This window comes from Cephus cinctus, unplaced genomic scaffold (genome assembly GCF_000341935.2).
Source record: "Cephus cinctus unplaced genomic scaffold, Ccin1 Ccin1_scaffold1123, whole genome shotgun sequence".
NCBI classification, from domain to species: domain Eukaryota; kingdom Metazoa; phylum Arthropoda; class Insecta; order Hymenoptera; family Cephidae; genus Cephus; species Cephus cinctus.
The window spans coordinates 1-27230 of record NW_014333628.1 but is presented as its reverse complement, the minus strand read 5'-3'; the positions used below and the strand labels follow the sequence as shown (position 1 = coordinate 27230).

General features: G+C 48.0%; 2 protein-coding genes across 14 annotated transcripts in view; both read left to right on the top strand.

Moving 5' to 3' along the window:
- Positions 1–15719, top strand: part of LOC107272186 — a 175320-nt gene extending 159601 nt beyond the window's left edge. For 5 of the 7 annotated variants that reach the window (XM_015749077.2, XM_025089484.1, XM_015749078.2 and 2 more), the window contains 8 exons: positions 4206–4403; positions 9704–9916; positions 10020–11636; positions 11983–12231; positions 12397–12852; positions 12948–13223; positions 13638–13880; positions 13971–15719. In XM_015749077.2, the coding sequence (XP_015604563.1) occupies positions 4206–4403; positions 9704–9916; positions 10020–11636; positions 11983–12231; positions 12397–12852; positions 12948–13223; positions 13638–13880; positions 13971–14158 (3440 nt within the window). In that variant the 3' untranslated portion in view covers positions 14159–15719. Of the gene's footprint in view, positions 1–4205; positions 4404–9703; positions 9917–10019; positions 11637–11982; positions 12232–12384; positions 12853–12947; positions 13224–13591; positions 13881–13970 lie in introns of those variants that run through there. The other 2 variants (XR_001538845.2, XM_015749079.2) reach the window with 2 other exon arrangements.
- Positions 15720–16621: 902 nt separating this feature from the next.
- On the top strand, positions 16622–27018 carry LOC107272188 (nidogen-2). 7 transcript variants are annotated; one of them, XM_015749081.2, is made up of 18 exons: positions 16622–16913; positions 20784–21062; positions 21160–21457; positions 21561–21707; positions 22183–22416; positions 22492–23020; positions 23087–23247; positions 23315–23392; positions 23676–23813; positions 24111–24236; positions 24387–24506; positions 24638–24972; positions 25061–25397; positions 25473–25701; positions 25771–25946; positions 26075–26183; positions 26243–26361; positions 26420–27018. In XM_015749081.2, exons 1-18 carry the CDS (start codon positions 16689–16691, stop codon positions 26542–26544), a joined length of 3765 nt encoding a protein of 1254 aa, XP_015604567.1. In that variant the 5' UTR covers positions 16622–16688; the 3' UTR covers positions 26545–27018. The 7 variants fall into 7 exon arrangements, with proteins under 7 accessions (XP_015604567.1, XP_015604566.1, XP_024945256.1 ...); XM_015749080.2 differs by having other exon boundaries at positions 24384–24506; XM_025089488.1 differs by lacking the exon at positions 23676–23813.
- The last annotated feature ends 212 nt before the right edge of the window (positions 27019–27230 follow it).

Genomic DNA, 27230 nt, shown 5'->3' with positions numbered 1-27230 from the left:
GAGCTGCTTTTAACACTCGGGCTGTATGTTCGCTTACATAGAAACGCAGCTTTGCGCTTCTTGCGCTTCTTCTCCGCCGTAGAAGCATCGTGCTGCTTATAGGGTAGCTACGCGAGCTCAGATAATATTCTCAAAGGTTCATATCTTGATCCTGCGCTTTCACTCGCCAGGACGACAAGTTCGACGTCCTTCTCGAGAGCCCTCCGTTCCGGTGGCTTCTCCTCGTCTGCTCGATGATGTCCAATTCAACGTAGACGGGATAATCAGATAAATGAAAACTCCCCGAAAAAGCTTTCATCCACTTTGATTGGGAATCAATCAGTCCATCGATCAATCCTCGACAATCAAGGACCGCACTCGTTTCCGTCTCGCTACAGGTTGACCCAGCTGGAAATTCTCCCGTGAAAGGAACCACAGAACAATGCTGCTCCGCGGCGGAATTATCCTCATTGGAATTATCCTCTGCGTCGGATCGATGCCGCTGCTGCCGACTGCGGAATCTTATTGTCGATTTGTAATATCTTCCAGGAGGATAGCAACCTCCACCCGCGCAGCCTCACTCACCAGACGGCAAAGTAACTTCCTCCTTTAAGAAGGGAAGAATTCAAAGAGCTTTGTGTAACAAAAAATACACGATTTCTTCTATTCGTTTATGATAGCGAATGGCTGCGGACTTCCGATTGTTATTGTCAAATAGCCCTCAGGTCGGACGAGGAGCAAGCAAGGACCGCCAGAGAAAGACTCGAGAGCAGGACGACCGGTCGAGACATCGAGTTGCTTTACATTTTAAGTAGTGATATCGAGTTTGCATGCAAATGGATGATTATACCGTCGCGAGGGGTAGATCGAGACTAGAGGAATATGCTGCAGAGGGTGAAGCGTAGAGAGTGAAAGGTACAGGGGGCGCCTTGCGGGTGACTGTACATACGGGAAAAAGAGAGAAGAGAACGAGGAAGTAGAAAAGGTTGGAAATTAAAAGAAAACGAAGAAAGGGCTAAAGGGATGGGGAAAATATGTCAGTCATCCATCCTTATCACTATTTACTTCGATGATTTACTCTGCCATCCGAATGGTGGTTTTGTTTAAGGTGAACAAACGAAAATGGATTCTTATGCTTGATGTTGTCCACTAAATTCCTGCTATTTTATAAAACAAGGAATTTGAGAATTCCAGCTGGAACGTCTTGGCTATCAGTGTTGAATTTTAACGTTGCTGACAATTTCATGTAAATCGCACGATCTGACTACGGGGCGTTAGATAGTTACGGAACTGCACCCTTATTTTCTTACGGTAATTCTTATGTCAGCAGAACCATGCCGTCTCGCCATCTTACTTTTACATCAAGATACTCACTCACTCTCTCACACTCTTCTCCTAGAATGCATATTTCCTTCAAATTGATTCTTTTGCTTCTCATAATTTTTTAACATTTCTATTGACCCACCAGTTCCGATTTTAAAACTTCGCAGTGACACGTCAGACTGCTCCTGTAAGAATAACACACTCGAAAAAAACTTTTAAATTAGATCGGAGTCTGTATAAAGGCAGAAGGAGCGAGGCTCATGCGGGTCTCCCTGAAGAAAATTTGGAGGTCCGTCAACCCGAGAATCGCGTACTGCCTGTTTGTTTACCAAAGTAAATAATCAGACGTCTGAGGAAGGAAAAGGAGTACATATATGGAACTATCCTGATAGTGAAACGTGAGTTTGCCCCCGTAAAAGTAGTCTGTCAGACGGATGCTAAAAATACTCGTAGCAAAAGTTTTTTCAGGCAAAGATTAGATCAAGTAGTGGGATAATTAACTATTAAATAACGAGCCATTGAAACTGAATTGATCTCTCTCTCTCTCTCTCTCTGTCTCTCTCTCTCTGTGAACTAATAGATAATTCACTCCTTCCGATGCCAAGTCCGACTGCACGCTCAACCGCTCAAGTCTGATCAAAACTTTAAAAAACGAAGGAATAAGCGTGATGTAAACTCGTGTGGTTTTTTTCGGATAATTGAGAGCACGAGGGGGAGTGAGGAAAGAGCGGCTCCAGAACTGAGCCTGAAGATGGCGAAGTGTGCTGTGTAACGTAGACTGGCAAGTAATATCTTTGAGTGGCGTCCCCGTTGCAAGAGTCTTCTGTATACTGTATACAGCGGGGCTGAGCATATGGTCGATACCGACACTCATAAATAAAGGAAGACGTTGGTTTGACGTGGGCTGGATGTTTTTCCAAAAGCTCTGTTTTCACGACTGGGCAAACGCAACCGAATCCACCTATGGGAGTTGCTGCATCTCCGTTTGGAGGGATCGGTAGGAAATTGCCACAGGCCCATTGCTAGCCAGAAATATAAAAGATTATTTTTCTTAGAAGCGGCGGCTGCAGCGCGTTCTCAGGCTTTTCCAGTTTTCTAATTAAATAATAACACAATTTACGGTCTTACATTAAGACAATTAAATATCGCTTAAGATTCAGCAGTGGCAGCGTTTTCATTATTTTACTACACCCGCTTCCAATCTCCTCTCCTCTTCTCTCCTTTGTCCACCGTCGACACCGACGATTCCGTTTCCTTCCGTTTTATTCCGTCTTCTCCGATCTCCACTTCTTCCTCCTCCTCCTCCTCCCTTCTGTTTTATGATTTTAATAAGAGCTGAGCTCCTTTATTTTCTCATCGATAAAACATTCCTGCTCTTTTCCCGCATCTCGTTACAATGTCTCCCTGGTCTCCATAGTCTCTGCCGCCGGTTTTCCTTCCGTTGCCGTTTCAACCAACACTAATGACGTTTTGTTTTGCTAGTATATCTAATGGCGACGCAGCCAAGGCGCCTCTCCTCGTTCTGCAAGTTTAGAGAGCCTATCGCTAATCTTCCCAATTCCGTTTCGCTGTTGAGCCTTAACGAATGCCGGATAACGTGGCTAGGGTGCCGTAGTGCCGTAGTGCCGTCGGAGTGGCGAAGGGGTAGAGTCGAAGTAGCGCAAATGATAAGGGAGATGGAATCGAGTCGGATTATCGTAGAGCTTATCTGAGGAGCCTGAAGGCAATGTTCCCATAAATCCCTGCAGGAAGTGAACCCGTACTGGTAGGACTTCTCGATTCCATCGTAGTAAGTGTTCCTACAATTAGCGAGGGGTTTATTAAGCAGCCCTTCGTTAATAAGCTAATTAACTCCTCAAAGACAGGCTTGCTAGTTGCCGGGGAGTGAAAGACCGAATGAGTGATTGCCTAGCGGGAAGGCAGTGGCATTTTCATTGGTCCAAAATACGGCAATCTTCTGAACACACGAGTTTAAGTAATTTAACGTATTTTAATGGAATTTCAGGGTAGCAACTCTTTCTGCAAAACAGGCTCGTTTCAGTGCTCAATAAATTGATTCGAAGGGGCCACAGCGATATTATTACGGCCATTGCGCTTCGTCCGTATAGCGATTCTAGATGTCGTGCGAGGGGGGTGCGAGGGGTCCCTGCACGACTAGTAAATTCAGCAATATCATGGAGTTAAAACCCCTGAGTGACCAACTCATCCCTCGAATTCCCAAAGGAATTAATCGTGCCAAAGCGGCGGCCACTCCCACAAATCAAATATCCCAATTATTGCTAGGACAAAACAGTTGACAGTGTTATCCGCTGTTATGTCCAACACCTACTATACTGTCAGCATTAGCTGCACGCGCGAGCTCAGCGACTCCAGAGCATCCGGCAAATTGCTTCGACACGATTGCGCTCCCGGGAAAAGGATAATTATCTGAATTCTCTGTGCACCGGAGTCGCACGCTGCCCGCTGTAACTGCAACCATTCAGGGGGGTGCGAGGGGGGTGCGAGGGGGGTGCGAGGGGTCCCTGCACGACTAGTAAATTCAGCAATATCATGGAGTTAAAACCCCTGAGTGACCAACTCATCCCTCGAATTCCCAAAGGAATTAATCGTGCCAAAGCGGCGGCCACTCCCACAAATCAAATATCCCAATTATTGCTAGGACAAAACAGTTGACAGTGTTATCCGCTGTTATGTCCAACACCTACTATACTGTCAGCATTAGCTGCACGCGCGAGCTCAGCGACTCCAGAGCATCCGGCAAATTGCTTCGACACGATTGCGCTCCCGGGAAAAGGATAATTATCTGAATTCTCTGTGCACCGGAGTCGCACGCTGCCCGCTGTAACTGCAACCATTCATGCTACTCGTTATAAATTCTGCATTCGCAATTCTCATTGTTGCAGGCAAGTCGCACACGATGCTGGGCACCGCCGAAGCCGGACACACCCTCGGCGCCATCCCCTGCGCCATCGCCTGGCTCTTCCGAGGGATTTCCGAGCAGCGACAGAGAACCGGCGCTAGATTTAGCGTGAGGGTCAGCTGCGTCGAATTGACTGCGGGTCAGCAGCAGCTTCGTGACCTCCTGGCCGCACATGCCAACGGTGAGTAACATGTGCCTGCCAATATTTTCTCATGCGGTGCTTGGAGCAAATATATTTCTTTTGAAGCATCATTCACGGGTTCACGTAAGACTCGGCTCCTGTCCAGATTATTCAGAGAAAATCATGAATTTTCCTGCATAGAGATTTTCTTTTGAAGAAACTCTTTAGTCGACACAGACAGAAAAAGAGAAAGAACTTTCTCATCGCGAAGCTCGAGAAATTCTAATCGTTTGGCGTTCTTCTCGGATCAGATCAGTTGCCGTGCGAAGAACTTTGCAATCGCAACGCCATCGGAGAGCCAAGTAACTTGGCAACTCCAACCTCCCCCCGACAAAGGGCTAACACTTGCCGCAATTAATTCCAAGCTTCAAATAATACCAGCTGGCATAATCACTCAGATTAATTGAAGCCGAGAGTTATGCGTCGGCGATAGGGTCTGCGCTCCAGTCCTCCAGTCCTCCAGTCCTCCAGTCCTCCAGTCTTAACTCTGCGAGCGGGAAACTTAACCCTCGTACTCCTTTCTCACGCGCACCATCCTCCTCGGCTTATGGGCTTAATCGTTTCCGGCTTCGTAGCTCAGCAACTTCCGCCTTTCCTCGGGAGAAGGCTCGATGCTCACTTCTCGTTCTACCTTTTGTTCGAATCTTCGACGCGCATGGGACTAACGATTTTCGCGAAAACTCTCATTGTCGAGAAATTAAATATAGGAAAAACGTTTTTTATTTTCGAAGATCGAGTTCTCGAATCTGCCGCGGTGAGATAGTCGCGACGTACCGAATTCCCCGGCTGAGGAGAGTACCCGACGGAGACGTCTCCACGGAGTGGCAAAAGTCCGGGTGAGATACCGGCGCCCCGCTGGAGACGGGCAAAGGGCAAACCTCCTGCCCGAGTTAAGGATGCGATGTCCAGCTGTCGCCCGATGCCCTGGGGAAGCGGCCGTGGAGGATCTCCAAAAGTGTTACGTAGCGATTCGCTAAGGAACGCTCTCAATTTAGTTTAAAGGGACGACTCGAGGGAGATGGAAGAGTTATCGGCTATAAGGATTTCGACCAATCAGAATGATTGGTTCTCGAATTTGTCTATTGTCAAGGCAGTCTGTCTCGGGGCACCGACCGAGGTGTCACGAGCTGTCTCGCGCTCCCGTCCTATCTGTTGTTAGTTTTTATAGCTGTGTTTCGCTACGGTATAGAAAGTTCTCGCTCGCGTAGTTCTCTCGCGATATCCCGGAAATTCTATGGGTTTCCCGTGCGTGTTCCGGAGGTGCAGTGTTGTGACCTAGTGCAGTGCCCACCCGAGTGTCCTCTGGATACGGTTCTCGACCTTCTCGGATTAGCTGCACCAGCTCCGGTGAGTACTCCCAATTTATTAATTGGTGAAGGGATTTCGATTTGACAGTTCAGATTCGTTCCGTTACATTCTCGATCCGTTGCTCTCTGTATCGCGCACTATTTGCCTGACGCTTACTCCGACCCTCTCTAGCTCAACCCAGAGAAAGAGAAGAAACGTGGGCATAAGTTAAGTTAGCCTAGCGCAGCCAACCAGGCAGGGAGGGACACGTAGAGGTAGGCACTCCTGCATAAAAGTCCTATTGGCCGGGATTTAGTTATATTTCTCTATGGCAGCCATCTGCTACAAGAGAAAAGTATCTTTTATGGGCGATCGAGCAAAACGAATGGAGCTTCCCCTTATGCGGTGGTCGACGAAATTCTGCAACATCGACATGCAAATGCGGCTCAAGGACCGTCGAACGACCTGCGCCATTCTTTCCTTTTTCCTCCCTTCCATCCTCTCTCTCTCTCTCTCTTTCTTTTTTCTCTCTTTCCCTCTTCCTTGTACCTTCTTCTTCGAGAACCAAAGGGCCATTCGCCCATCGATTTCACCCTTCGGTTTCACCCCCTTCTATTTCCGTACGTCTTATTTGTTTCGACTGTCACCCTCGATCGGTCCGCCATCAATTTTTGTTCGTATCACCCCCTATAAGCGCACTCGATAGCTCAGTATAAAGCACACAGTGCTGGAATCGGAGGAGCCGAAATAACGCTTTGGTCAAATGACTTGTCAAAGTTCCAGCCGTTTGAAGGGTGGGTGAAGGAGTGCGCTGTGGAACGCTGTGGAACGCCTTGGAACACATTAGGTACCAGCCTCCTTCCGTTCTCCCGAGAATGGAGCGACTAATTAAAGAGCAATGCAATTAATTTTCCAGGTTATTAAATAATTAACTGCTATCTCGGGAGCCATCTCTATCGCTGCCAAGTCGAATAGCGCTTCTTGCTCTTAGTCCGACATGTTTCTTTGGCTGAGTGGATTTAAGTTAGGCTTTAGTTTTCTTCAAGAAACTTGATGATCCTGGACCCTTTAGCTAATTATTTGAGTTTTTCTTGCAAACTGCTAAAAGAGTCAAAGGTGTGGGGGCGGGCGGTGGGGTCCGAGAAATCACAGCCAATCAGCCTCCCGAGCTGCCTGTTGTTTTCCCATAAGATTCTAATGCTCGGGCCTGGAGCATTAGGAATAGCCCCGGTATCCCGGCCGACGTCCTCGACATCTGATCAGGATATGCTAAATGTATGTACAGGATGTCGATATCCTTTAACGTTCCTAAGTGATATCCCAGGCGATTCTCATGGGAAACGTAAGAGTCGGGGAGTCTCGTATATCCGTCATTGTCAGTCGCTGCAGAAGTCCGGAGTTCTCAGCCCGCACTTCGGCTACACCCGTTACAGTTTTACGCGCCTGTTCCATCGGCGAAACAGGAGAATACCAGGAGAGACGTCGGGCACCGACGCCCTGCGTACAGGGGATACGCGCGTTTGCGCGTATCTCGATATTCCGTCGACGCCGCTAATAAAATAAGAAACGTCTGCCTGCATGGGAAGGAAAAAAGCATTAAAATGGCCACTAAGGTATTTTATTCGCGACTCGAGGACATTATTCTGCACTAAGTGTAGGAGTATATGACATGTAATAAAGGCCTTAGTGTTCCTGATACGGTTCCCAGAATCTGCACTCGAGGAAAGTCCGTGAAGCCTGCTTGAGCAGGGAAGAGGAGGGAAGAGGAGGGAAGAGGAGGGAGGAGCAGGGAGGAGCAGGGAGGAGCCCTCCGCCGAAAATCCGAGTCGTAAAAGGGCTTTTCTTTAATTGCTCCAGCTAAGTGGATCTCCCGTTCGCTCGTAAAAGTTAAAGCGCTTGGGAAATGTCTCAGGCGAGGCTGCCTGTTTCCTTGCTGCATCGAAGACACAAGAATATGGTATAGAGGATGGCAAAGGAGACGAAAGTAAGTAAAGAAGATGAGAAAGAGGAAAAAGTGCAGAAGCCAAGTCAGCTCCAGTTTATAGCTACGGAATAAATTAGAAATATTAAATTAAACGCAGTTCAGATTAAAACTGGGACGTATAAATAAAGTTAGCGGGTAAATGAGAGCATTCCTCGGCGTGTTCCGCGAAGTGATTTATAAAATAGTTTATGCAGTCGAAGGCAACCGAGCCCAGAATTCATGACGGCCTATTACGAATACTTTCGCCTGACCCCTGGAACTCCACCCTCTGTGTTCTTCGAGGATCCTCGAGGTCGGTAGCTGGCGCGCCAGGAGAATTCCGGTGGAGACGGCGCTCATTTCACCCGACGCAGAGCCGCCGCACGAAGGAGGAACGACGCTTCGCGTCCTTTCGCTGCGGGCGACTGCCTTCGTATCCAAACGGCGTTTGGTGTCGCCTCACGGGCCGGGATTACATAAGATTCGGCAAGATGACGAAGCGCTCATGGAAAGAGGCTGCCTTCTTCTTCTCGTCTTCAGGCTCATCCAGTTGAAGCTCGCTAGTTCGATCCTACGGCTATCGCGCTGTCCTTTCGATTGAGCATCATTCCGTAATATTGAAGTAAATCCGGTCCGCGCGTTTGAACTGCAAAGAGCCACGTATATCCTCGAAGAAAGGTACGAAGGTGCTTTTTTTATTTTTCGAGTCGCCTACAACGCCGCGCAGATGCCGGAGATGCCGGGAATATTACTTCCGCTGGTCCCTTTTATGGATATTGCCAGACGGCTTCGGCCTCGAGTTCTCCGACAGCGCACGAATCCCTCGATTCCCGTAGACGCGCTGTCAGTGGTGCCACCATTAGTGCCACCCCCGACGCTCAGCCAGCGAACGCAAAACTATGAGCTACTCGCAAAAATATCAGCTCGCTCGTTCCTCCTCCTTTCCCCGTCGCCTCGGTCCTTTAGCAGCGACCCGACGGCTGGAGGATGGAGGAGAGAGCCTTTGATTTCCTAGCTCGGTCCTAGCACCCCGTGGCGTCACATTATTCCCCCTTTCTATTTCTATCGCGTTAACGTCAAGCCGGAAACTAACGCCGTCGGAATTTTAATGAATCCTTTGAGCCAGGTCGGGCTTCGGGGATGGACGATTACTCCAGCAATTTTTCATTCTATTAGCGGATCACTGACAGAAGATCCTTTCGCGAGAATCAATATTATTCTTCTCTTAACAGCCTCTTCCTTCGCAACGTCCTTCCTCGATTCCTTTGATTCTTCTGGCTTAGTGGACGTCGTCCTGCCGGATTCATGCTAGAACGACACTGTAATCGTGGACACTCTGAGAGAATGAACAGGTTCCTCTGGCACTAAAAAGCTAATTGGCAACTTACGAAGGAGGTTACGACATCTAAATACCGTAAAAGTTAAGGCACTTTACGCTGGAAGCTACTGCATACGGGCTCCGTGAAAACGAGCGAACGTTATCGAGTATACGATACTGGAAATAAAACATTTATTCGCCTGTAGGGTGAAGGAGGATGCCAAGAAGCACCTACGTGCAGCTGCTACAGTGTCTCCTCCTGTACAACCTCTCTATGTCCTGTATCTCCCTCCACCTTCTTTCACCTTTTTTCACCTCCATTCACCTCCATTCACCTCCATTCACCTCCTTTCCCCCCCTTTCACGTTTAGCAGTCGGCTTTTACGAGGCCATATCGACCGACTCGCCTCACCATTAAGTATCGACGTCGAAGAAACGCCTCCGCAACTATCGAATGTAAATGCTGCTTCATATCGCGCTTACGATCGACACCCCGTAACAACGTCTTTAGTCCGATCGCTATTTACAAGGTAGCGATAAAGCCATTCGGCGATGATTACCTGCTTGCTCGACTATCGACTATCGACTATCGACTATCGACTATCGCACTCGCCTTATCTTTCTGCGCTTGATTGCAATCGTACTCTCAACCGATTCTACCTCGAAGCGCCATCCTGACTCGTGCGCGTCGCCTTTCTCAAGCGTTACTGAAAGACTCTTGGCACCTTTCAGACTCCGAACAATCGCCAGCCGTCTACCTCAGGGACGACCCTCTCTTCGGCACCCTGCAGCTGCAGCAGCACAGCGAGCTGAGGGCGCCGACGGCCGAGCGTGCCGCCTTCTACCTCGACGCCGCCGTCGCCGGTCGACAGCGCGAAGACGGCGACGCTCACATGCTCTACACGCTCCACGTTTACCAGTACAGCGTGGCCGGCAAAGGAGGAGGTACGTTTCTCGCGATTCAACCTTATCAGGCCCGTCGGGTATTTGGGTATTTCGACTATGCGGGATACGCATTCTCGAGCTTGCAAGAATTTTTTCGTTAAAGTCGCCGGTGGCAGGAGCAGACTCCATCTCATGGACCTGGGCAATTCCGATCGCGGAAAATCATCAGGTGGAATCCCTCTCTCAGGATTGGGCAATATCCTTCTGGCGATCTTCAATGGGCAGAAGCATCTCCCCTACAAGGAGCACAAACTTACGCAACTACTTAAGGAGTGTCTGGGCTCGCTTACGTGTCACGCCGCTATGATCGCGCACGTATCTCCAAATGCACAGCATTATACGGAAACACTGACGACGGTCCAGCTGGCGTCCAGAATCCACCGGATGCGCCGTCGGAAAATAAAATTCGTCAACGGTGGTACTCAGGGAACCGGAAGTGGCGGGAGTTCCGGGGAGGAAGCCGCCAGACAAAACAGCGAATGTGATCCCAGCTCTTCGGATCTCTCAGCTGACACTGTGATCTACGTAGGTCCTGGTGTCGACGACGCCACGGATGGCGAGCATCCTCCCGTCTATATACCCAGTCTGAACTCGGGAGACAATCGATGCGCGATGGGCCGCGTTCTGAGAGGCTCGGCGGCCGAGAGGCCCGCCAGAATTCCAGAAGAACGAAGTCCGGCCCACAAAGCCACGAAGCTCGTGAAGGCCCTGACGCAGACGGCCTCGAAGCAGACATCGCCTGCTCACAGCGCCACTCCCAAGGCCAGTCCAGCTCGGAAAACTTCGGTCAAGGTCTCCACGTCCAAGTTGAACGACTCGCCGACAAGCAAGATACCTGTGGCAGCACCTAGTGGCGGATCGGACGAGCAATGGATTGATGGCCCAAGAATTTCAAAGTCCAAAGTAGCAGAGGCTCGGCACCTCCTTAAAGATTCGCATCATCATAAACGCGAGACATGGATTGATGGGCCCATGCAGATGGCCGGCGGCCCTCTGCCGCTTCACGCGCAGCACACATCAGGATATGGATTTATGGACAGTCATAAGAAGAGCATGATCAGGAAATGGGTGGAGAATCAGTCCTCGCAAATTCAGCGCACCAAGCACGTTGCCCCCAGAATAGATCCGAAACTTGCAGTCCAATCTTCGCAGTTCAAGGAGCTGACGACCTTCAAAACCTGCGACGACGACGACGACATGTCCTCCGCGGTCGACAGCGAGGGTATGAAGATGAGCGACATCGAGGACATCACGGAAAAACTGGGCGCCAAGCTGAACCTTCTTAACGTCAAGTCCAACACGGATTCCGGACTGGATCTTACAGCTAGTCCTATAATGGAGGATAGTCTGGATAGGTCCAAATTGGATATTCCGGACGATGAAGATGACGACGAGGAGATCGTGGTGCCCCCTCCATTGCCTCTTATCGAACCTCTGAGCAACGGAGTCAGCAGAGAAGTCTCGATGGAGAGTCTTAATCTCTCGCATAAGGACGTCGTCCTGCCGTCCCGTCATTCTCTCTCCTCCGAGGACGAGATCCTGGAGATCGTCGAGGTCGAGGATTTGGAACCTGTTCCCACGCAGGATTCCTGTCTCCAAGTGACTGAGGAGGACATTGCTCTGTGCATGGGAGAGAATCCTCTCCCGGAAAGTGACCAAGAGGAACACCCGCTGAGGATACTGAGTCAAGAAAATCTTACCATTGTATCCACCTTCACTGGTAAGTCCACTGGGATCCTCTTTACAACTTTCTCAACCCATAGACCGTAACAAGGATAACAGGACTCGCCTTTAAAGAATCCTGCGAGGAGAGAAGTGGTTCTCTTCGGAGAAACCAGAAGATCCTCTTACGTTATCTATTATTAGCTATCATTGAAAACTCTAGTAATCATAGGCGAGTTAACTGTAATTGCTTTTCGACAGCCTCTCGAGATAAGAAAGAGATGGTCGAGAACCCTATATTTGAGCAGCAGCTTAAGCTATCAAGCCCCTCTCCATCATCTCCTAATACTCCCCTTTTTTACTCTTAAACAATGGCGAGAGAGAAGAAAATTGAAAATTTCCAGACTCGATGTCAGTGATGTCGGACAGCGAACGCTACAGACCTCAATACCCGCCGCCCGTGGGGGCGGGCATGCTTCCTCGACCATACTTTGACCACGAGGACTTCCTGGAACAGGAAACCAGACACAAGTTCGATCAATTGGCTCGTCTCCACGAACTTTATCAGAGCAAACTTGCCCTCGCCAACGTCTCCAATTCAGCAACTTATCAGAGAGAGAACTCGTCCTCCGTGAGCGTTCGGGACGCTCCATGTAAGTTCGAATCCTAATACGGAGCCAATTGTTGGATCCTGCCGATGCCTCTTCCTCCCTAAACGTATCACACTAATAAAACCAATACGCGATCCAACAAAAATAACAGTTTTAAATGTTCAGCTGGCTACAGCATGTATAACATTAACGCAGGACATATTCCAGCCGCCACCGTCTTCCGTCCACCGTCTCGCTGTCAGTCCTTGTCCCTTTCGGATGTCTTCTTCAACGACAACGCCAGCAACCATGGTAGTATCTACAGCGAGCCTGCCTACATCCCAGGCAAAACCGAGCAGGAGAAAATCTGCGACAACTGCAGGCAGAGTATGTCGCGACCCGCGACCACGTCCTACTGGTATCCAAGCAGTGGAGGACACCTCGCGAGTCCCAAAAGATACTGCGGCAAGTTCGGCGAGTGCAATATATCTAGTCTCAGGCATCCAGATGGCGCTTCGAATCCTAATCTCAAGGAGGAAATTGAGAGGATACCAGGAAACGGAGCCTCGGGTTCTGATCCCGAGGAAGAGTACATCGAGGCCAAGAAGCTCTTCACTACTGCCGAGAGATCCGAGAGAACGGTCACTGGGAAATCGGACGTCGAAGAAGACCTTAAGCTTCCAGGTAAGCAGACTGACAGTCAACCGGCGTCTGAAGTTCAAAATGCAAACCTCGCGAGAATGAAGCATCTGGAGGTCCCTTGTGTCTTTGCGTTGCAGTACCGGTGCCCCTGCAATTGTCCATAGCGTCCTCTGTACCATCTTCAGGGAAAATGCAACGGAAGATCCTGAGCTTGGGCTCATCTCTGGGATTAAATAAAGAGGGTTATGACTCAGGGGCTGATTCTACTCCGAGGGCTGCTAAACTCTCTCCGGCTACCCTTTCGAGGCATCGAGCCGAAAGCTCGGGTTACGACAGCGTCGTACGGGACAGTGAAAGCAGTAGCATCGCTAGCGACTCCTCGAGGCAGACCAGCGCTCTTCAGGAACACCAAGGTACGCCTTCCTATTCGTATAGTTTACTCCCTGCTCCGTCACGAGGAGCAACTCCTGCTGTTGGACCTATTAATAATCCCTGGTTTATTGACTTTGGCCACGCTCAGAAAAATAGACTCTGGAGAAATAACGTCTAGGACATTAGCACGAAAGCATAATTTTTCACAACCTTTCACTTTTCAATAGCGTATCATTAATCAGCTCTCGTTCCTATCTCTCTCTCTCTCTCTCTCTCTCTCTCTCTCTCTCTCTCTCGCGCGCGTATTCTTTCTGGAAGTTCCTCTACTCACCCTCGAAAGCTCAAATTTGCTTGACTAATCTGCTTAAGAAATGCTAAAGTAGTTCCCACGTACGGTGGTTCTTCTCAGGTGGCGCGCTGGGAGTTCTAACCTCGACGTTGTGCGGGTGTTTCAGCGGTGGGACGGCTGGTGGCAGGGTACGGGCCCCGGGCCCAGTCCCAGCCAACCCACGAGGGGATTCTCACGTACTCAGGCGAGGACGTGGCCATTCTGGAGCGGCGCGCGCGAGTACGCTCGGAGCCCCGTGGGACGATGTCCAGGATACACAGCCTGCGGCTGCGCCAGCGCCTTCTTAGGCAGGAGCTACGCGAGGCAAAGAAGCGCCTCATGGTTTCGGATGATCGATGGAGTTTTGAACGTGAGTGCACCTCTGCCGCTCTCTCAATCCTAATTCAATCGTGTCCGGCGAAGTCGGAAAAGGCTAACGCGATTCGTTTCTGATGAACAGTACACGTCGAGGACAGCATGGACTGGCAGGATCCGTCATTCCTGGAAGCCCTGGAGGCAGAGACTTTCATCCTCCAGAAGAGAGTCGAAGCCTGCAAGAGTCACGTCCTCCTGGTTACGTGCTTCGACACTTGTCCCCTGCAGCAACGTCGCCACATCGAGCCACCGCCCGGCATCAGAATCACCTAACATAGATTCGGATCAGTACGCTTTACCACGTGCTGATCAGAAACCCAGCTAACTACTCCACGACCACAACCTCACCATCATCCCCATCCCCATCCGCATCTGCATCCGCAATCCCACTCAACCTTGTGCCTAACTCGTATTCACGATGCATCGCACCGTCCGACTCGTTAGCTAATAACTTCATCGGACATCGCACATTCTCACCGTCATCGCTATTCGGCGTAGTATCATTCGCACGATCGAATGACAAGCTAAAGAGAAAATTATAAAAGACACGTCTCCTTCGATCGAGACTGTGGCAGGCACCAGCTTAGTTAGTATTGCACGGGTTAAAAAATTGGAGAGCCAAGCGAACATCAAAGACATTTACACATTGAGCAAGTGCGAGTGACGCAACATGACAGTTTTCTGATGTCAAGACGTTACGGCGTTTTCATTCTGTGTTCGTATTAAATGAAAATATATATATATAAATTCCCGTGCATAATCCGAATGTCAAGCTCGCTGGAGAAGAATAAATGCAAAAATACGACATCGCCGCGGTACGATAAATATCTTAAGAAACAGCGCACACGCGAGCTGTCGTCCCGCTGAGGAACAATCTGCCAAAACCGTTATACGATTATCAATTAATTAAAAAAGAAGGCCGTAATTAATATATAATGCACGCACGTTAATTCAATATTATCGTAGTTTTAATTATTATACGCAGTTACCGCACTTCGTAGGATTCATAACACTCACGTAGGGATGCAAGCTCACGAAAAGTAACTTAAACGTATTTCGTAATCTTAAATGATAAAGCATGCGAGCAACCGCATTGGAAGGGAGGAGAGCCTAGTTGTGATAAAAAAAAAAGAGAGCTGCCACGAGTGCAGACACAGATAGAGAGGGAGAGTAGGCGAAGCGAAATGAACAAATCTTGGCGAATGAGAACAACGGAGAAGAAATTGGTCGAACAGGAATAAGTTAAAGGAAGATTGGGAGATAAATACATAGAGGGACAGAGAGAAGGATAAAGAGGGAAAAAGTAAAATAAACGCAACGAGAAGTCTATCTTTCGAATTTCCCTATCGTTGCGAGGCAACCATTCTCTTTCTCCTCTGAACTCTACTTTGGGCTTCCCTTCAACCGATTCATGTGAACCCGTCGAGAGGTCTTACTTCCGCTTGATCCGGATACGGATGATCAGATGCCTTCCGTTTATTTGGAGACTCCCAGCGAATCGTCAACGGTTACCCGAAGCACACTACCTATACGTATCCCTGTGGTTGCCGCCACATTCACTCGGTTGCAATCCTTACCTAGGAATCCTAGGATTTACGAAGCAATGCGAAAAAAGGCGTACGCACGTACACGCGAGGCGCACGCATATTCAATTGGCACGTTCGCACTCACATACAGACAAATTCATAATCATAGACACAAGATAAATCCATCTGTCATGTATTCTTCTACATCCCACTACGTCTCTGTATCATAGTACTTGTACCATACGCATATTTTATATGTACAAATTAGCCATGTAATTTCTTGTAATAAAGATCAATTTACAACGTGAGCCAACTAATTTTCTCGCCGTTCCAACTAACCTCAGGTGGTTCGCCGACGAGACAGCGTCGTGAATTCTCCAAGAGCGAGCGTCAACCGCATAATATTTCGTCATCTAGACTGCAACGCAATAGAGATCACTAATGTAGGTCCACCTCCATTCATCGTTTGACAAGCGACGTTGAACGTCTGTCAAGCGATACCCACAACTCCTAAGTTGACGATCCACCGACTCACGTGGAATTTCACACACAATTTCATGTGTGTGGCGAAGTTGTGGGCGAAACAATATTATTAGAGCCATCATAGAATTGTAGAATTGAGATTTGCTCGTCGTGCGATTGATTCAGCAATGTCAGATCACTAAAATCATTATAAAAATCAATTGCTAAGACAATGCTTTCAAATTTTGACAAATGCAAGTTCAATGACCCATTATCCTATATCGCCTTTACTCCTATTCTGCTACGTGGAAGTCCAACGTGTCTACTCGGTAACGACACATTTCGGCAAGAATTCAGTCAGTCAAATACATATACAATTTACGTGATTCTATAACTCTTTGGCTGCGTTCAATCGCTTAAATAGTTTAACTTTTACAGAGGGTTAAAGGTAACTCTGGCAACGTGTAATAAAATACTTTGGTAATTACGGCATCAAAGAAAGATAGTTTTTCATAATGTCTTGACGTCCGAACGTCAGTTTCGCAAATGTCAAAGACCCATCGCAGCCCGAAACAAGAGAGGTAAATAGTAAACCGCGGAGCAATTTGGTAAAAACGACTTGCGACTCCTTTTTTTTTCTTTCCCGTGAAACCGAGAAAGTCGCATTCATATGGTGGGGAGAGAAGTTGACTCCCTCGGAGTTTATCAAAGCCAAGTGTAGCCAAGTGTATTCGAGTGCGTGTCCCAGTCTAACTATAGTCAATTAGTCAGTAAGCGAGTGGTGGCGATCAGTCGCGTTAAGACACTTCGAGAGGATGGTTGTTCGCCGCGCGTGCTTCGTCGGGGCCCTTCTGCTGGCCCTCGTGCTCTTGGCAATCAAAGGGACCCAAGTGGACGCCCTCAGCAAGGACCAACTCTATCCTTACAACCTGCCCGGAGGCGCTACGCTCCAGGCTGCCGCCAACGGGGAACTCGAGTCCGTGGAGGTCCCTTTGAAGACGCCAATTGCCTTCTATGACAACATCTACAACTCCATAATCGTGAGTAAAATATTCCAAAATACGAAGTAGGATTGAGTCACGCGTCTTGATCAAATAGCATGACAGGGCGATAGGGCGATGGGGCGATAGGGCGATAGGACGCCGTCAGTCGTCTCTCATGGGACGGCGGGCCCAGTCGTCTCAATCTTACCTACTGGATCCAAGCGACTCTTGCGGTCGCAAGTCTCTCCGCGAGCACCCAGCAAGAGCGTGAGCGGGGAACGTCGATTTGCTAGACTTTTCAAGGTTCAAATTGGAAGGTGCATGATCTCATGGAGGAGCGTCAGCGCCAGTTAGAGTGACTTCCAGGAAGCTGAGAGTCTCATCGACTCGGTCGCGCCGTTTCCACGGGATTCTGTTACTCGAACGATCGTTAATCGCGCGCGCAATATTCGACAGTAGAAATGCCGGTTCGCACGCGCAAATGTATATATGTATATTGTATGTACACTAGGCGTTCAGGCCTGTCGGCAGTTCCATTGAACGTGAATTCATGAATCAGCCAACGAGCGACTCGTATCGTCATCATCCGCATTATCAATGAGAGACGCGAACGATACGCCGCTGCTCTCTGTCGAACTGCGGATTGAAAAGCCAAAAGCACGCAGCGAATGAAATAACGACTAACGACAAAGTTGAAGCGGGAACATTGAAAGCGAAATTTAGTTGCAACGAGAAATCCTGAGAGTTCCGTCCCACGATTGAGATCACTCTCGATGTAAACACACGTACAGCCACTCAGTCGCTCTTCTCTTCTTTTGCCATCAAGATGTCACTGTGAAAACTTGCAGCCGGACGGATAACTTTATTTTATTTTATTTCAATTGCCCCCTTATGTTTCGCTCGCATTGGCAATTGGTCGACCGATACGATTTTGAAAGACTATAGCGATCCGGAAACGGGCTAAACCGAAGTATCGGGAACAACGTTGCGTGACGTAAGAGTCGAATGGTGCAGGGGCGTTTCTATTGTCATGCAAACCTAGAAACGCTGCCTGAAAGTACGATAAGCCGTGATAAACTGATTGACATAGATACGAGGGCGATACCGAAGAAGACACGACGGTCCACTTAGAGTGCGGCTGCCTACACGACAATCATCTCCATTCTCGGTTATCCTCGGCGATTCTAGTCATCAAAATGATTGCGTCCGATTAAACACGGTTGCGTTAACGGATACAAGAGCGGTGCGTGCACATGCATCTGCGCCACACGCGTAATTCGGCCAACAACTGGGAAATCTCTAAGGTGATCATGGACCAGCGTCATTGAGACGTAGTGCCCCCAGAGTGACGAAAGTGCAATGCCTTTCTGGACGAGCAGAGTCACTATGGGCTAACGTTCATTCTTTGTAGGAAGGACGATTTCTTTCGAGGATAGGATAGAGGATTTTGAGGATTTTGAGGATTTTGAGGATTTTGAGGTCATTGGGGATATTGGGGATACGATCTTTAACCTGCCCATAAGGATGCCTCTTCTCTTGGCACTCTGTGTGAAAATAGCGTCAATATCCATTCGAGTTATTACACGAGTATATACACGGAGCGTTGTCCATCGACGTGTCTCCTATTACCTATTCTATTTTCAACGTCCTATCTCTATTCACTATATTTCTCCCCATTCATGACGACGCACCGTCACATGTGTGTGTCATTAGCTCGCTGTGACCCCTGACCTCAGATAGCCTCCTGGAGATAGTAGGCACCCACTGCTATTAGGAGTGGTAAAAGCCCAGCGAGTTGAAAAACTCGTGGAGATAGTTATTCAAAAATCGCGCAGAAAAATGACGATGTTGGAAATTAGTTTTCCAGGCAGTAAAATACGATTGAAGCAATATTTATGCTAATTTTGTTAAAAGTTACATCTTTTCTACGTCGGCATCACTTTCCAAGAGATTAATTGTACTGGCACATTGTGATAAAATTTTGTATGAATATTACTAAGCCAAATGCATTGAAGACTGCAGTCGCATGTAATTAATACTGACGATCAGGGAACTGATGCAGCTCTCAATAGTGTTGCGATTATACGGTACTTTTCTTGACAATGTATTCCTGACAACAGTAATAATTTTGTATTTTCAGAGAAGAAAAAGTTTATAGTATGCTAATTTTTATGTATAGAAAAAATGTGTTTTGAATAAACAAAATTTTATATAAATTTATTAAATGAATGTATCGTTAAAAAAAGAAATCTTACTCAAAGTATTGAAAATATTTTAATATTTTAGACTATTCCATATGTGTATGGATAGTGACGATTATTATTCTTAATCGAAGTAAAATTTAAAAATTGTTATTTTTATTCAGTGAGTAGATTGTCCACTCTCCTGATTTGGTTCTAGTCCTATACGACCGGCAGCAAAAACAGACGTGTCCGCCGATCATAACATGTGCTTCGCAATAATATTTTTAATTTTGCTTCAAAGATACAGTTTCCTTGACGCGGCATTGTAAGCTTTTTCTTAAATGCCATGAAGGGTCCTCTCCTCGTCATTATACCATACCAGGCCCTGATTATTATTTGGAGCTATCTATTAGGCCCTTATCTTCGCGCTATAAAAATTTTTACACGAGATATTGCTATAATATCTACAGAAAATGTATATCCGGACAAAATTCGTAAATACTCGTAATTACTCTTGTCACAGGTTCCCAGTCAGTTAATACATTTGTTTGTCGAAAGTATCACGATAAGAATAACAATGACAAACTCTCATGACTTGTCAAGAGAAACGCGCAAAGGAGCTGAACGATGATCACGTGCGCACGAATTCTAGTCCCATTTAGAAGTTTCGTAATTCCTCAGGAAAGGTTAATCGAGCCGAGTTCATCGAGAACCGCATGCTAGAAAGGAGGCTCCTTTTAATCGACGCGTGACACGGCCGAGTTAGATTAACCTCTCGTTAAAACAATGGGGGTCAATATTTGAGCGACCAAAGGAGCACCGATGAACTCTGTATACCGGATGTCACGACGCCTCGAGGCCGCGACGTCACGGCGCCTCGGCATTCAAATCGGTGCATTTCAATCGGCGTTAGAAATGTCTCGTATTCGAATTTTCTTGAACGAAACTCAAGTTTTCCCTCTGCGATGCGCGCAGAAGGCAACAGACCAGTGGTCGACTTGCGCACCCGCAGAAACCAATGCTAGAAGTATTACGCAGCTGCCCGATGTACAGAAGCCTTAAGCTTCTCCAGGGCTACGAAGTTTCGTCGGCGGGCGTCGCTTAATGAGACGAGTCAGGAGGAAAATTGGCTTAATACTCGTAAAGGGACAGCAGCTGTGCCTCAACGGTGGCACATTTCACATCAGCCAATTGACGAAATTATGTCTTGACGTCGCGACGTTTCTCTGCTGTCGGACGTGGAGTCGAAAGAGTCGAGCGCGGCAACGGCTCTGTTTACATAAATGTGTCAGCGTGCGTCTGCCACTCTAATGCCAGGACACGAGGAACGAGATGGGTGAATGACACGTTAGCTTGCTAGCCAGTGAATCCCTAGCTCCACAGAATCCCAGACGCGGCATAAAGGCTTCTTTCAAGTCATCCTCGAACTTCCATCGCTCGGTGAATCCTTATACCTTGCACTTCAGACTTCGTAGCATAGATAAGAAGACGAACAGCAGCAGTGTGTCGGTGCATTCCCTCGTAACTTCGTTCCTCGATTATTTGACTGTCAGTCCGCGTTTAATTTGTCCGAAAATTCGCAGGCGTTACGCGAGCATAATAATCAAAGGTTTCTTATCGATGAACGTGGCAAAAACACATTGAAGCATGCACGGCAAACGATAAGAAATCACTGAAGCAGGTCGAGTTCGTCGCAAAGTTGGATGAAATCACGAGAGTCCGGTACATCTTTCTTTTCTTTCAGGTGAACGGAAATGGCGTCCTGTCCTTCGTCAGGACGATGCAGAGATTCTTCAACATAGCCTTTCCTGTGGACGATCCTATTATCGCACCCCTGTACACGCACGTGGACACCAGAGCTTCCGGCAGAGTCTACTACGGCGAGAGCAACTCCGGCGACGTCCTCAGCCGAGCCGGCGAGACCGTCAGAAGGTCCTTTAAGGACTTCCAGGACTTCGAACCCTCGCACGTTTTCATCGTGACCTGGTTGGACGTCGGATACTACAATGAGAAGAGCGATCATGTCAGTTGAGCAGAGCACACGCCTTCTAGCTTCAGGAAGCTGGGTACTTGACAATTATCACGACTACATCGCTAATGCGTCCTGATTGTTCGTCCAGGTCAACAGCTATCAAGTAGTAATCTCCTCGAACGGTACGCACTCGTTCGTCGAGCTTCTCTATCCCGAGGGTGGCATCCGGTGGATACAGGCGATTCCCCAACCCAATGGGCTTCCCGATGCGAAGGCGCAGGCAGGCTTGATGAGTGGCGGGAAAGTCTACACCCTCAAAGGCTCGGGCACCGATAGGATCGAATATATTGAAAAGTGGTCGAACATCAACGAGCCCGGGAAGTGGGTCTTCCACGTTGGTCCCATTGCCGGCGACGAAAACATAAAAATTCCGGATAACATTGACGGTACTCTTTCTCCTTTCTCCTTTCTCCTTTTAATAGAGACGGGGTTTAGGGGTATTTGTTAGGAAATAGTGATGGCTCACACGGGGAAGATCTCTTTGTACAGAAGTCGCAGCGACCAACGAGGCGCCGAGCTGTCAGACGGATTCGACGAGGTGCCACACGAAGGCGCACTGCATCGATCACGAGGTCGGATTCTGCTGCGTTTGCAAGGACGGCTTCTTCGGCAATGGAAAGTCTTGTCAACCTAACGGTAAGCTGCGACACCCTTGTTCGGAAGGAATTGCAATGTTGACTCGGTAAATGGCAAAGAGAGGCACGCCGCGCGCCCGTGGTGCCAACCACGAAAGTTCCCTCTGATCTATTCATAGTTTACGACGCACGTGCTCCTCTTACGACTTCCTCGGGGGCCTCGTAAACCGCTACACGACGTCTGTCAAATGGGCCATGCGCCATGGGCCATGGGCCATGGGCCGTGGACCCCTTTGAGACAACAAGACACAGGAGTGCTTTGTAGCTCCTTATCGTCTGTCTCCATCCTCCTACGTGGGCGCCATCGTGCAATTACTCGTTCGCAAGACACGTACCCAAGCAATGCAGCCAATCCATTCGCTATTCAACTATATCGATTCAACCCTCAAAGTTTAAATCGGGCAAATTTTGTGCCGTCCCAATTATTCAGGCCTAACCCGTACAGGATTTTCCCTCAGAGTAGGACCATCTTTCAGATGTGCCATTGCGGATTCTCGGCATCATGTCCGGTTCCATTAACGACGTGGAATTCGAAAGTAGACATCTGCAATCTTACGTCCAGACGAAGGACGGCAGAACCTATACTGCTCTGACAAACTTACCGCACCCCCTGGAATCCAGCTTCCAGCTGGTGGGTGTCATGGGCGAGGTTATCGGATGGTTGTTCGCAAAACCTATCGGTGATGCCAGAAATGGATACCAGTTGACAGGTAAGAATGAAAATGAATTATATGAAAGGAGTTTGCGAAGGGCAAGTATCCTGGAAGGGCAAATCGGTTCCACAGGTGGCGTCTTCAACCACACCGTCAACATCTTCTTTGAAAGAAGCGGCGAGAGGCTGACCATCCAAACGAATTACCTGGGACTGGACGTCTTCGGTCAACTGAAGATGGAGGCTCAGATGCGAGGGAACCTTCCGGTTCTACCCGAGAACGCCACCATCCTCTTCGAGGATTACGAGGAGCTGTACATGAAGACTGACAGTGGCAAGATTACGTCTCAGAGCAACAGAGTATACAAATTCCGGGACGTATCCGGGGACGAGTATCCCTTCGTCACGGATCAGATCATCACCTATCAGGAGTGTGACTACGCCCCGCATGAACCTGAGGAGAATAAGGTCATCCTAAAATTCTCGAGAGGCGTGATAAACTACGATAAGACCGAAGTTATTGTTCGCTTTGGATTGAACACGAAAATCGCCTATTTTGGTAAGGACGACCTCTGCGTCCTGGAAAAGGATAGATGCGGCGAGCACAGCACCTGCGTCGTCGATGCGGAAGGAGATGACATAAAATGCATCTGCAATCCTGGGTAGAGAAAACTTGAGCATATTTTTCGTGTTCTTTAACGCTTCAACTTCCGTCTTTATTTTCTCAGGTACCAAAGCGTGTACGTTGGGGTAAATATTTGTGAGGACATTGACGAGTGCGACACTGGAAGACATTTCTGTTCACGCGATTCCATATGCCTTAACAACGAGGGAAGCTACATCTGCGTCTGCAAAGAGGGCTATTCTTTCGATGGTCTAGCTTGTCAAAGTAGGTGATGCACGTCGCACGTTGCGATGCTTCCTGTACCGATTTTATATTTTGCTTCTTCTTGCAGAGCTACCCAGCTGCGAGGATGGCGAGTGCAACGAGGAAGAGAGCAGTCTCAGACCAACCGAGGAAGTTAATCGAGAGCGTAAGTGAGAGAGGAACTGAATGGAGGAAAGTTTGAAAGTCCGAAAAAGTGCACGCGTTCTCTATTTGCACTGCAACATTAGAATTAATGACAGAATGCGAACACAGTAGGATCTTACTAGGAATGTGCGAGCGTAGCAAAGACTCTGACTCGCACGAGCTGCGCACGCGATTAGTGTAGCGCTGGCAGTAGTGTTATCATGATCGTTATCAAGTTATGATCGTTGTTCAATTATCAATTGGACGGACTAACTAATGCTGAATTTCTGCATCATGCATTCTAGTATCAGCGATCCCGATCCCGAATTGTTTGGAGGATCGATGCGTGTGTCCCCCGGGATACGATTTCGACAGCCACGCGGAAATTTGCGTTCCTCTGACAGGATACAACCACGAGACGATGGGTCCTTCAGGCTCACAATGTACGAGTCCACATGTGCACGGAGCTTCGAAGCTTCATATTATTTCTTCCAATTTCAATTCATCTAATTATTTAACATCATCGTATCGACTAACCAAATACGTACGCATACATAGATTATGTATCCACAAGGTTTCGCATGTCGCTCCATGGGCTCCATGGGCTCCATGGGGATGCCATACCCGCTGTTTACTTTTTCAATTGACACGCTTTTTCATTTTTTTTCTTTTGCATTTCTCGCTCATTCTCCAACTCGCATAAGCGTCTCTGCTAATAATACATATCCATGCTTGTTCAGTACCTTGTGACGTGGTGAACACGTGTCACCCGTACGCTCAGTGCCTCCAGGTCGACTACAGTGGACAATACGAGTGCGTATGCAATCCGGGATACGAAGGCGACGGTCTAGAGTGCATCAAGCCAGGTATGAGATTTTACTGACTGCGCCGCCTGATCTTCCAGATCGCGTCCGGTGACTTTCTATAATATAAGAGCGAACTGCAAAACGAGCTTAATTAAAAATCGTGCACCTGGCCTAACGTAGCCGCATGGCTGACTGATCCTTGAACAGAAGTATCCTGCCTGGAGGTGGACACCTGCGATCCCAACGCTTCCTGTCAGCACGAGGAACCACTGGCCAAATGCGTCTGCAATCCAGGATACACAGGAGACGGCTCGACCTGCAATCCAATCGGTGCTCAGAGAACTTTAACTCTTTCCCATTTTCTTTTTCGTCCAACAGATTTCTGGCGAAATATCAATTACACGATAAGTCGAGTTCCCAGAGCCACGTGCCCTCCTTTACGAAGATCTTCTCTTTCTCAGCCGAATGCTCGGGCAACTCCGACTGCGAAGAGCCCGAAACGTGCAATTACAATCCGGAGAACTCGCGGTACGAGTGTACCTGCGACCCGGAGATCTGCGGATCCTCCACTCCCGACTGCTCCATGAACTCCTCCCTCTGTCACCCGAACGCACAGTGCATCCCGACGGACGAGGGCAGTCACGCCTGCACGTGCATCACTGGCTACAGAGGCGACGGCGTCCGTCAGTGCGAACGGGAACACTTGAATTGCGATTTCTACGAGAGGAGCTGCAATCCGAACGCGGCTTGCGTTTATCTGACTCATCTGAATGATTACGGCTGCGTGTGCCAGGAGGTGAGTGACGGAGGAGAGTTGGCGCAGAGCACGTAGAGTCTCCGGGATGTCGGCTGCAATTTGAAGCACGAACTAATTTCTTTTTCAGGATTATGAAGGTGACGGATTCAACTGCTACCCGAAATACACGTGCGCCCGAGATCCAAGTATTTGCTCTCCGGATGCCAGTTGCGTAATAACCGCAAACAATGTCTACGCTTGCGTCTGCGACGACGGGTTCATTGGAAATGGCACGCAGTGCAGAAGGATCCCGAAGCACGATGCCAACATTCTTTTGGTGAATCAAGGGATGACTATACACAGGATACCATTCGTCCCTAGTCCGTCCAATCCAGGAACTCCAATTTACATTCACTACAAGCAGATGGCTGTCGCCATAGATATCGACTGTATATCCGGAATAGCATATTCGAGTGACATTAGCGGTAAGACCGTCATCACGACGGAGACGCTTAAGAAGGCCGTGGCAGCTATTTTGCAGCTTGACAATTTTATTGCAGGATCAAAAATTTCGGCTTTTCTTTATAATGGCACTCTGCTCGAGACTTTCCTTTCTGATATCAACGGGGCCGAAGGACTCTCGGTGGATTGGGTCGCGAGAAACATCTACTGGACCGATTCGATCAAGAAGACTGTCGAAGTGGCAAACCTGAACACCAAGAAACGAAAGGTCCTGGTCGACGAAGGTCTCATGAACCCTAGAGGAATGGCGGTTCATCCGTACAGAGGGTAAGAGAGGTTCCACGCAAGCCCCTCGATTTACAAAATATGCTTTAACAAAATACGAAAATTTGTCAGGAAAATCTTCTGGTCGGACTGGTATCGGGCAGCACCGAAATTGGAATGGGCCAATGCGGATGGCACCGAGCGTGAGATCTTCCTCCGAGGCGAACACGTCGCGCTACCGAATTCCTTAAGCATCGATTGGGCGACTGATGAACTCTGTTGGGCAGATGCTGGTCAACTCGCAATAAGTGAGTCATTAGACTGTGTAGGAATTCCTTAGTTCCACCCCTTCACTTTCTCGCGGGATTAATGCTCTACTTTCTGCCTTCCTACCCTGCAATTAATTCTCTTTAGCGATTTAATTCTCTGACTTCAGACTGCGCCCAGATTGACGCGAGAACAGTACGCGTTGTCATTGCTGGATTGTCTTATCCTTTCGGATTGGCCATCTCGCAGAATCATTACTACTGGACTGACTGGAAGACGTAAGTTGTCATTAATAATGGAGACATCAGTGGGACTTGAGTTTACTTGTATTTTGCAGGCCAACCGTCGAAGTTGCTAGAAAGAGTTCTGGCCTACTTTCTTCTCCATTGTCAATTCCACCAGGAGGAACAGGAAAAATATACGGAATCGTGGCGGTGCCGGAAGTCTGTCCTCAAGGTAGAGTATTCACTAACACTTCAAAAATGCGAATAAATATTCATTACAAATATTGCAGTATCGAACGTTTGTCAGTACCAAGATGGTGGATGCAACAAGGAACAGCTTTGTCTTCCTGACGGAAAAGGAGGAAGAACATGCGCCTGCGCGGACGATGCTTCGGGCCCCTGTCAGGATTCGTAGAAGATCTCTGTGTCGCCATGAATAATAATACGGTGCGGGGAACTCCTCTCGCTATTTTCAAAACTTCAGAAGGAGTGAATTTGTCAAACTGATTTCTGCTTCTTCAACTTTTCAAATGGAAGGACTCACATCTCTAGCGATATCAGAAAAAGAACGTCAAAGTACACGTAATCATTTCAAGGAGCATCACCAGTCAAAGAGGATCTAGAAGTAGAGCTTGCAGCGTTACTCTAGTTATTAATATTAACGTTAGTCTCATATAACAATACATATTCTTATGTTGCAACGAACAAACAGTAATTTAAGTCAAACACGAAGTTCACTTTGCATAACCCATTATCTTTCAATTTCCACTTCTTCGTGATCAGTGATCACTATTTTTTCTACTGTAGTATAACAAATGGTACTAATTAAATTTAATGTTTTTCTGCCGCATTAAGACAACTGAAAAATAAAATACGATGTAATTGAAAATATAGCACAAATCAGTCAGACCTACTCTCAGCAGAAGAGGCATACCAGTCTCACATTTTTGATTGGTCGATATTGGTGGACATATATGTATATATAGTAACGCTACGCGTGATATTCGCGACAGAGATGAATAGGGAGATGCACAATGCTACGATTTTAGGCGATACCAAAATCATGGAGCTAAATCGTAGCGGCGAGTCTGGAAGTAGGAT

Excerpts from the sequence above, each read along its gene's own strand:
- LOC107272188 (XM_015749080.2), top strand. The coding sequence starts at position 16,689 with ATGGTTGTTCGCCGCGCGTGCTTCGTCGGGGCCCTTCTGCTGGCCCTC. Across the intron at positions 21,458-21,560 it reads AATTCCGGATAACATTGACG|AAGTCGCAGCGACCAACGAG; the intron begins GTACTCTTTCTC and ends CTCTTTGTACAG. Across the intron at positions 25,947-26,074 it reads TGCTGGTCAACTCGCAATAA|ACTGCGCCCAGATTGACGCG; the intron begins GTGAGTCATTAG and ends CTCTGACTTCAG.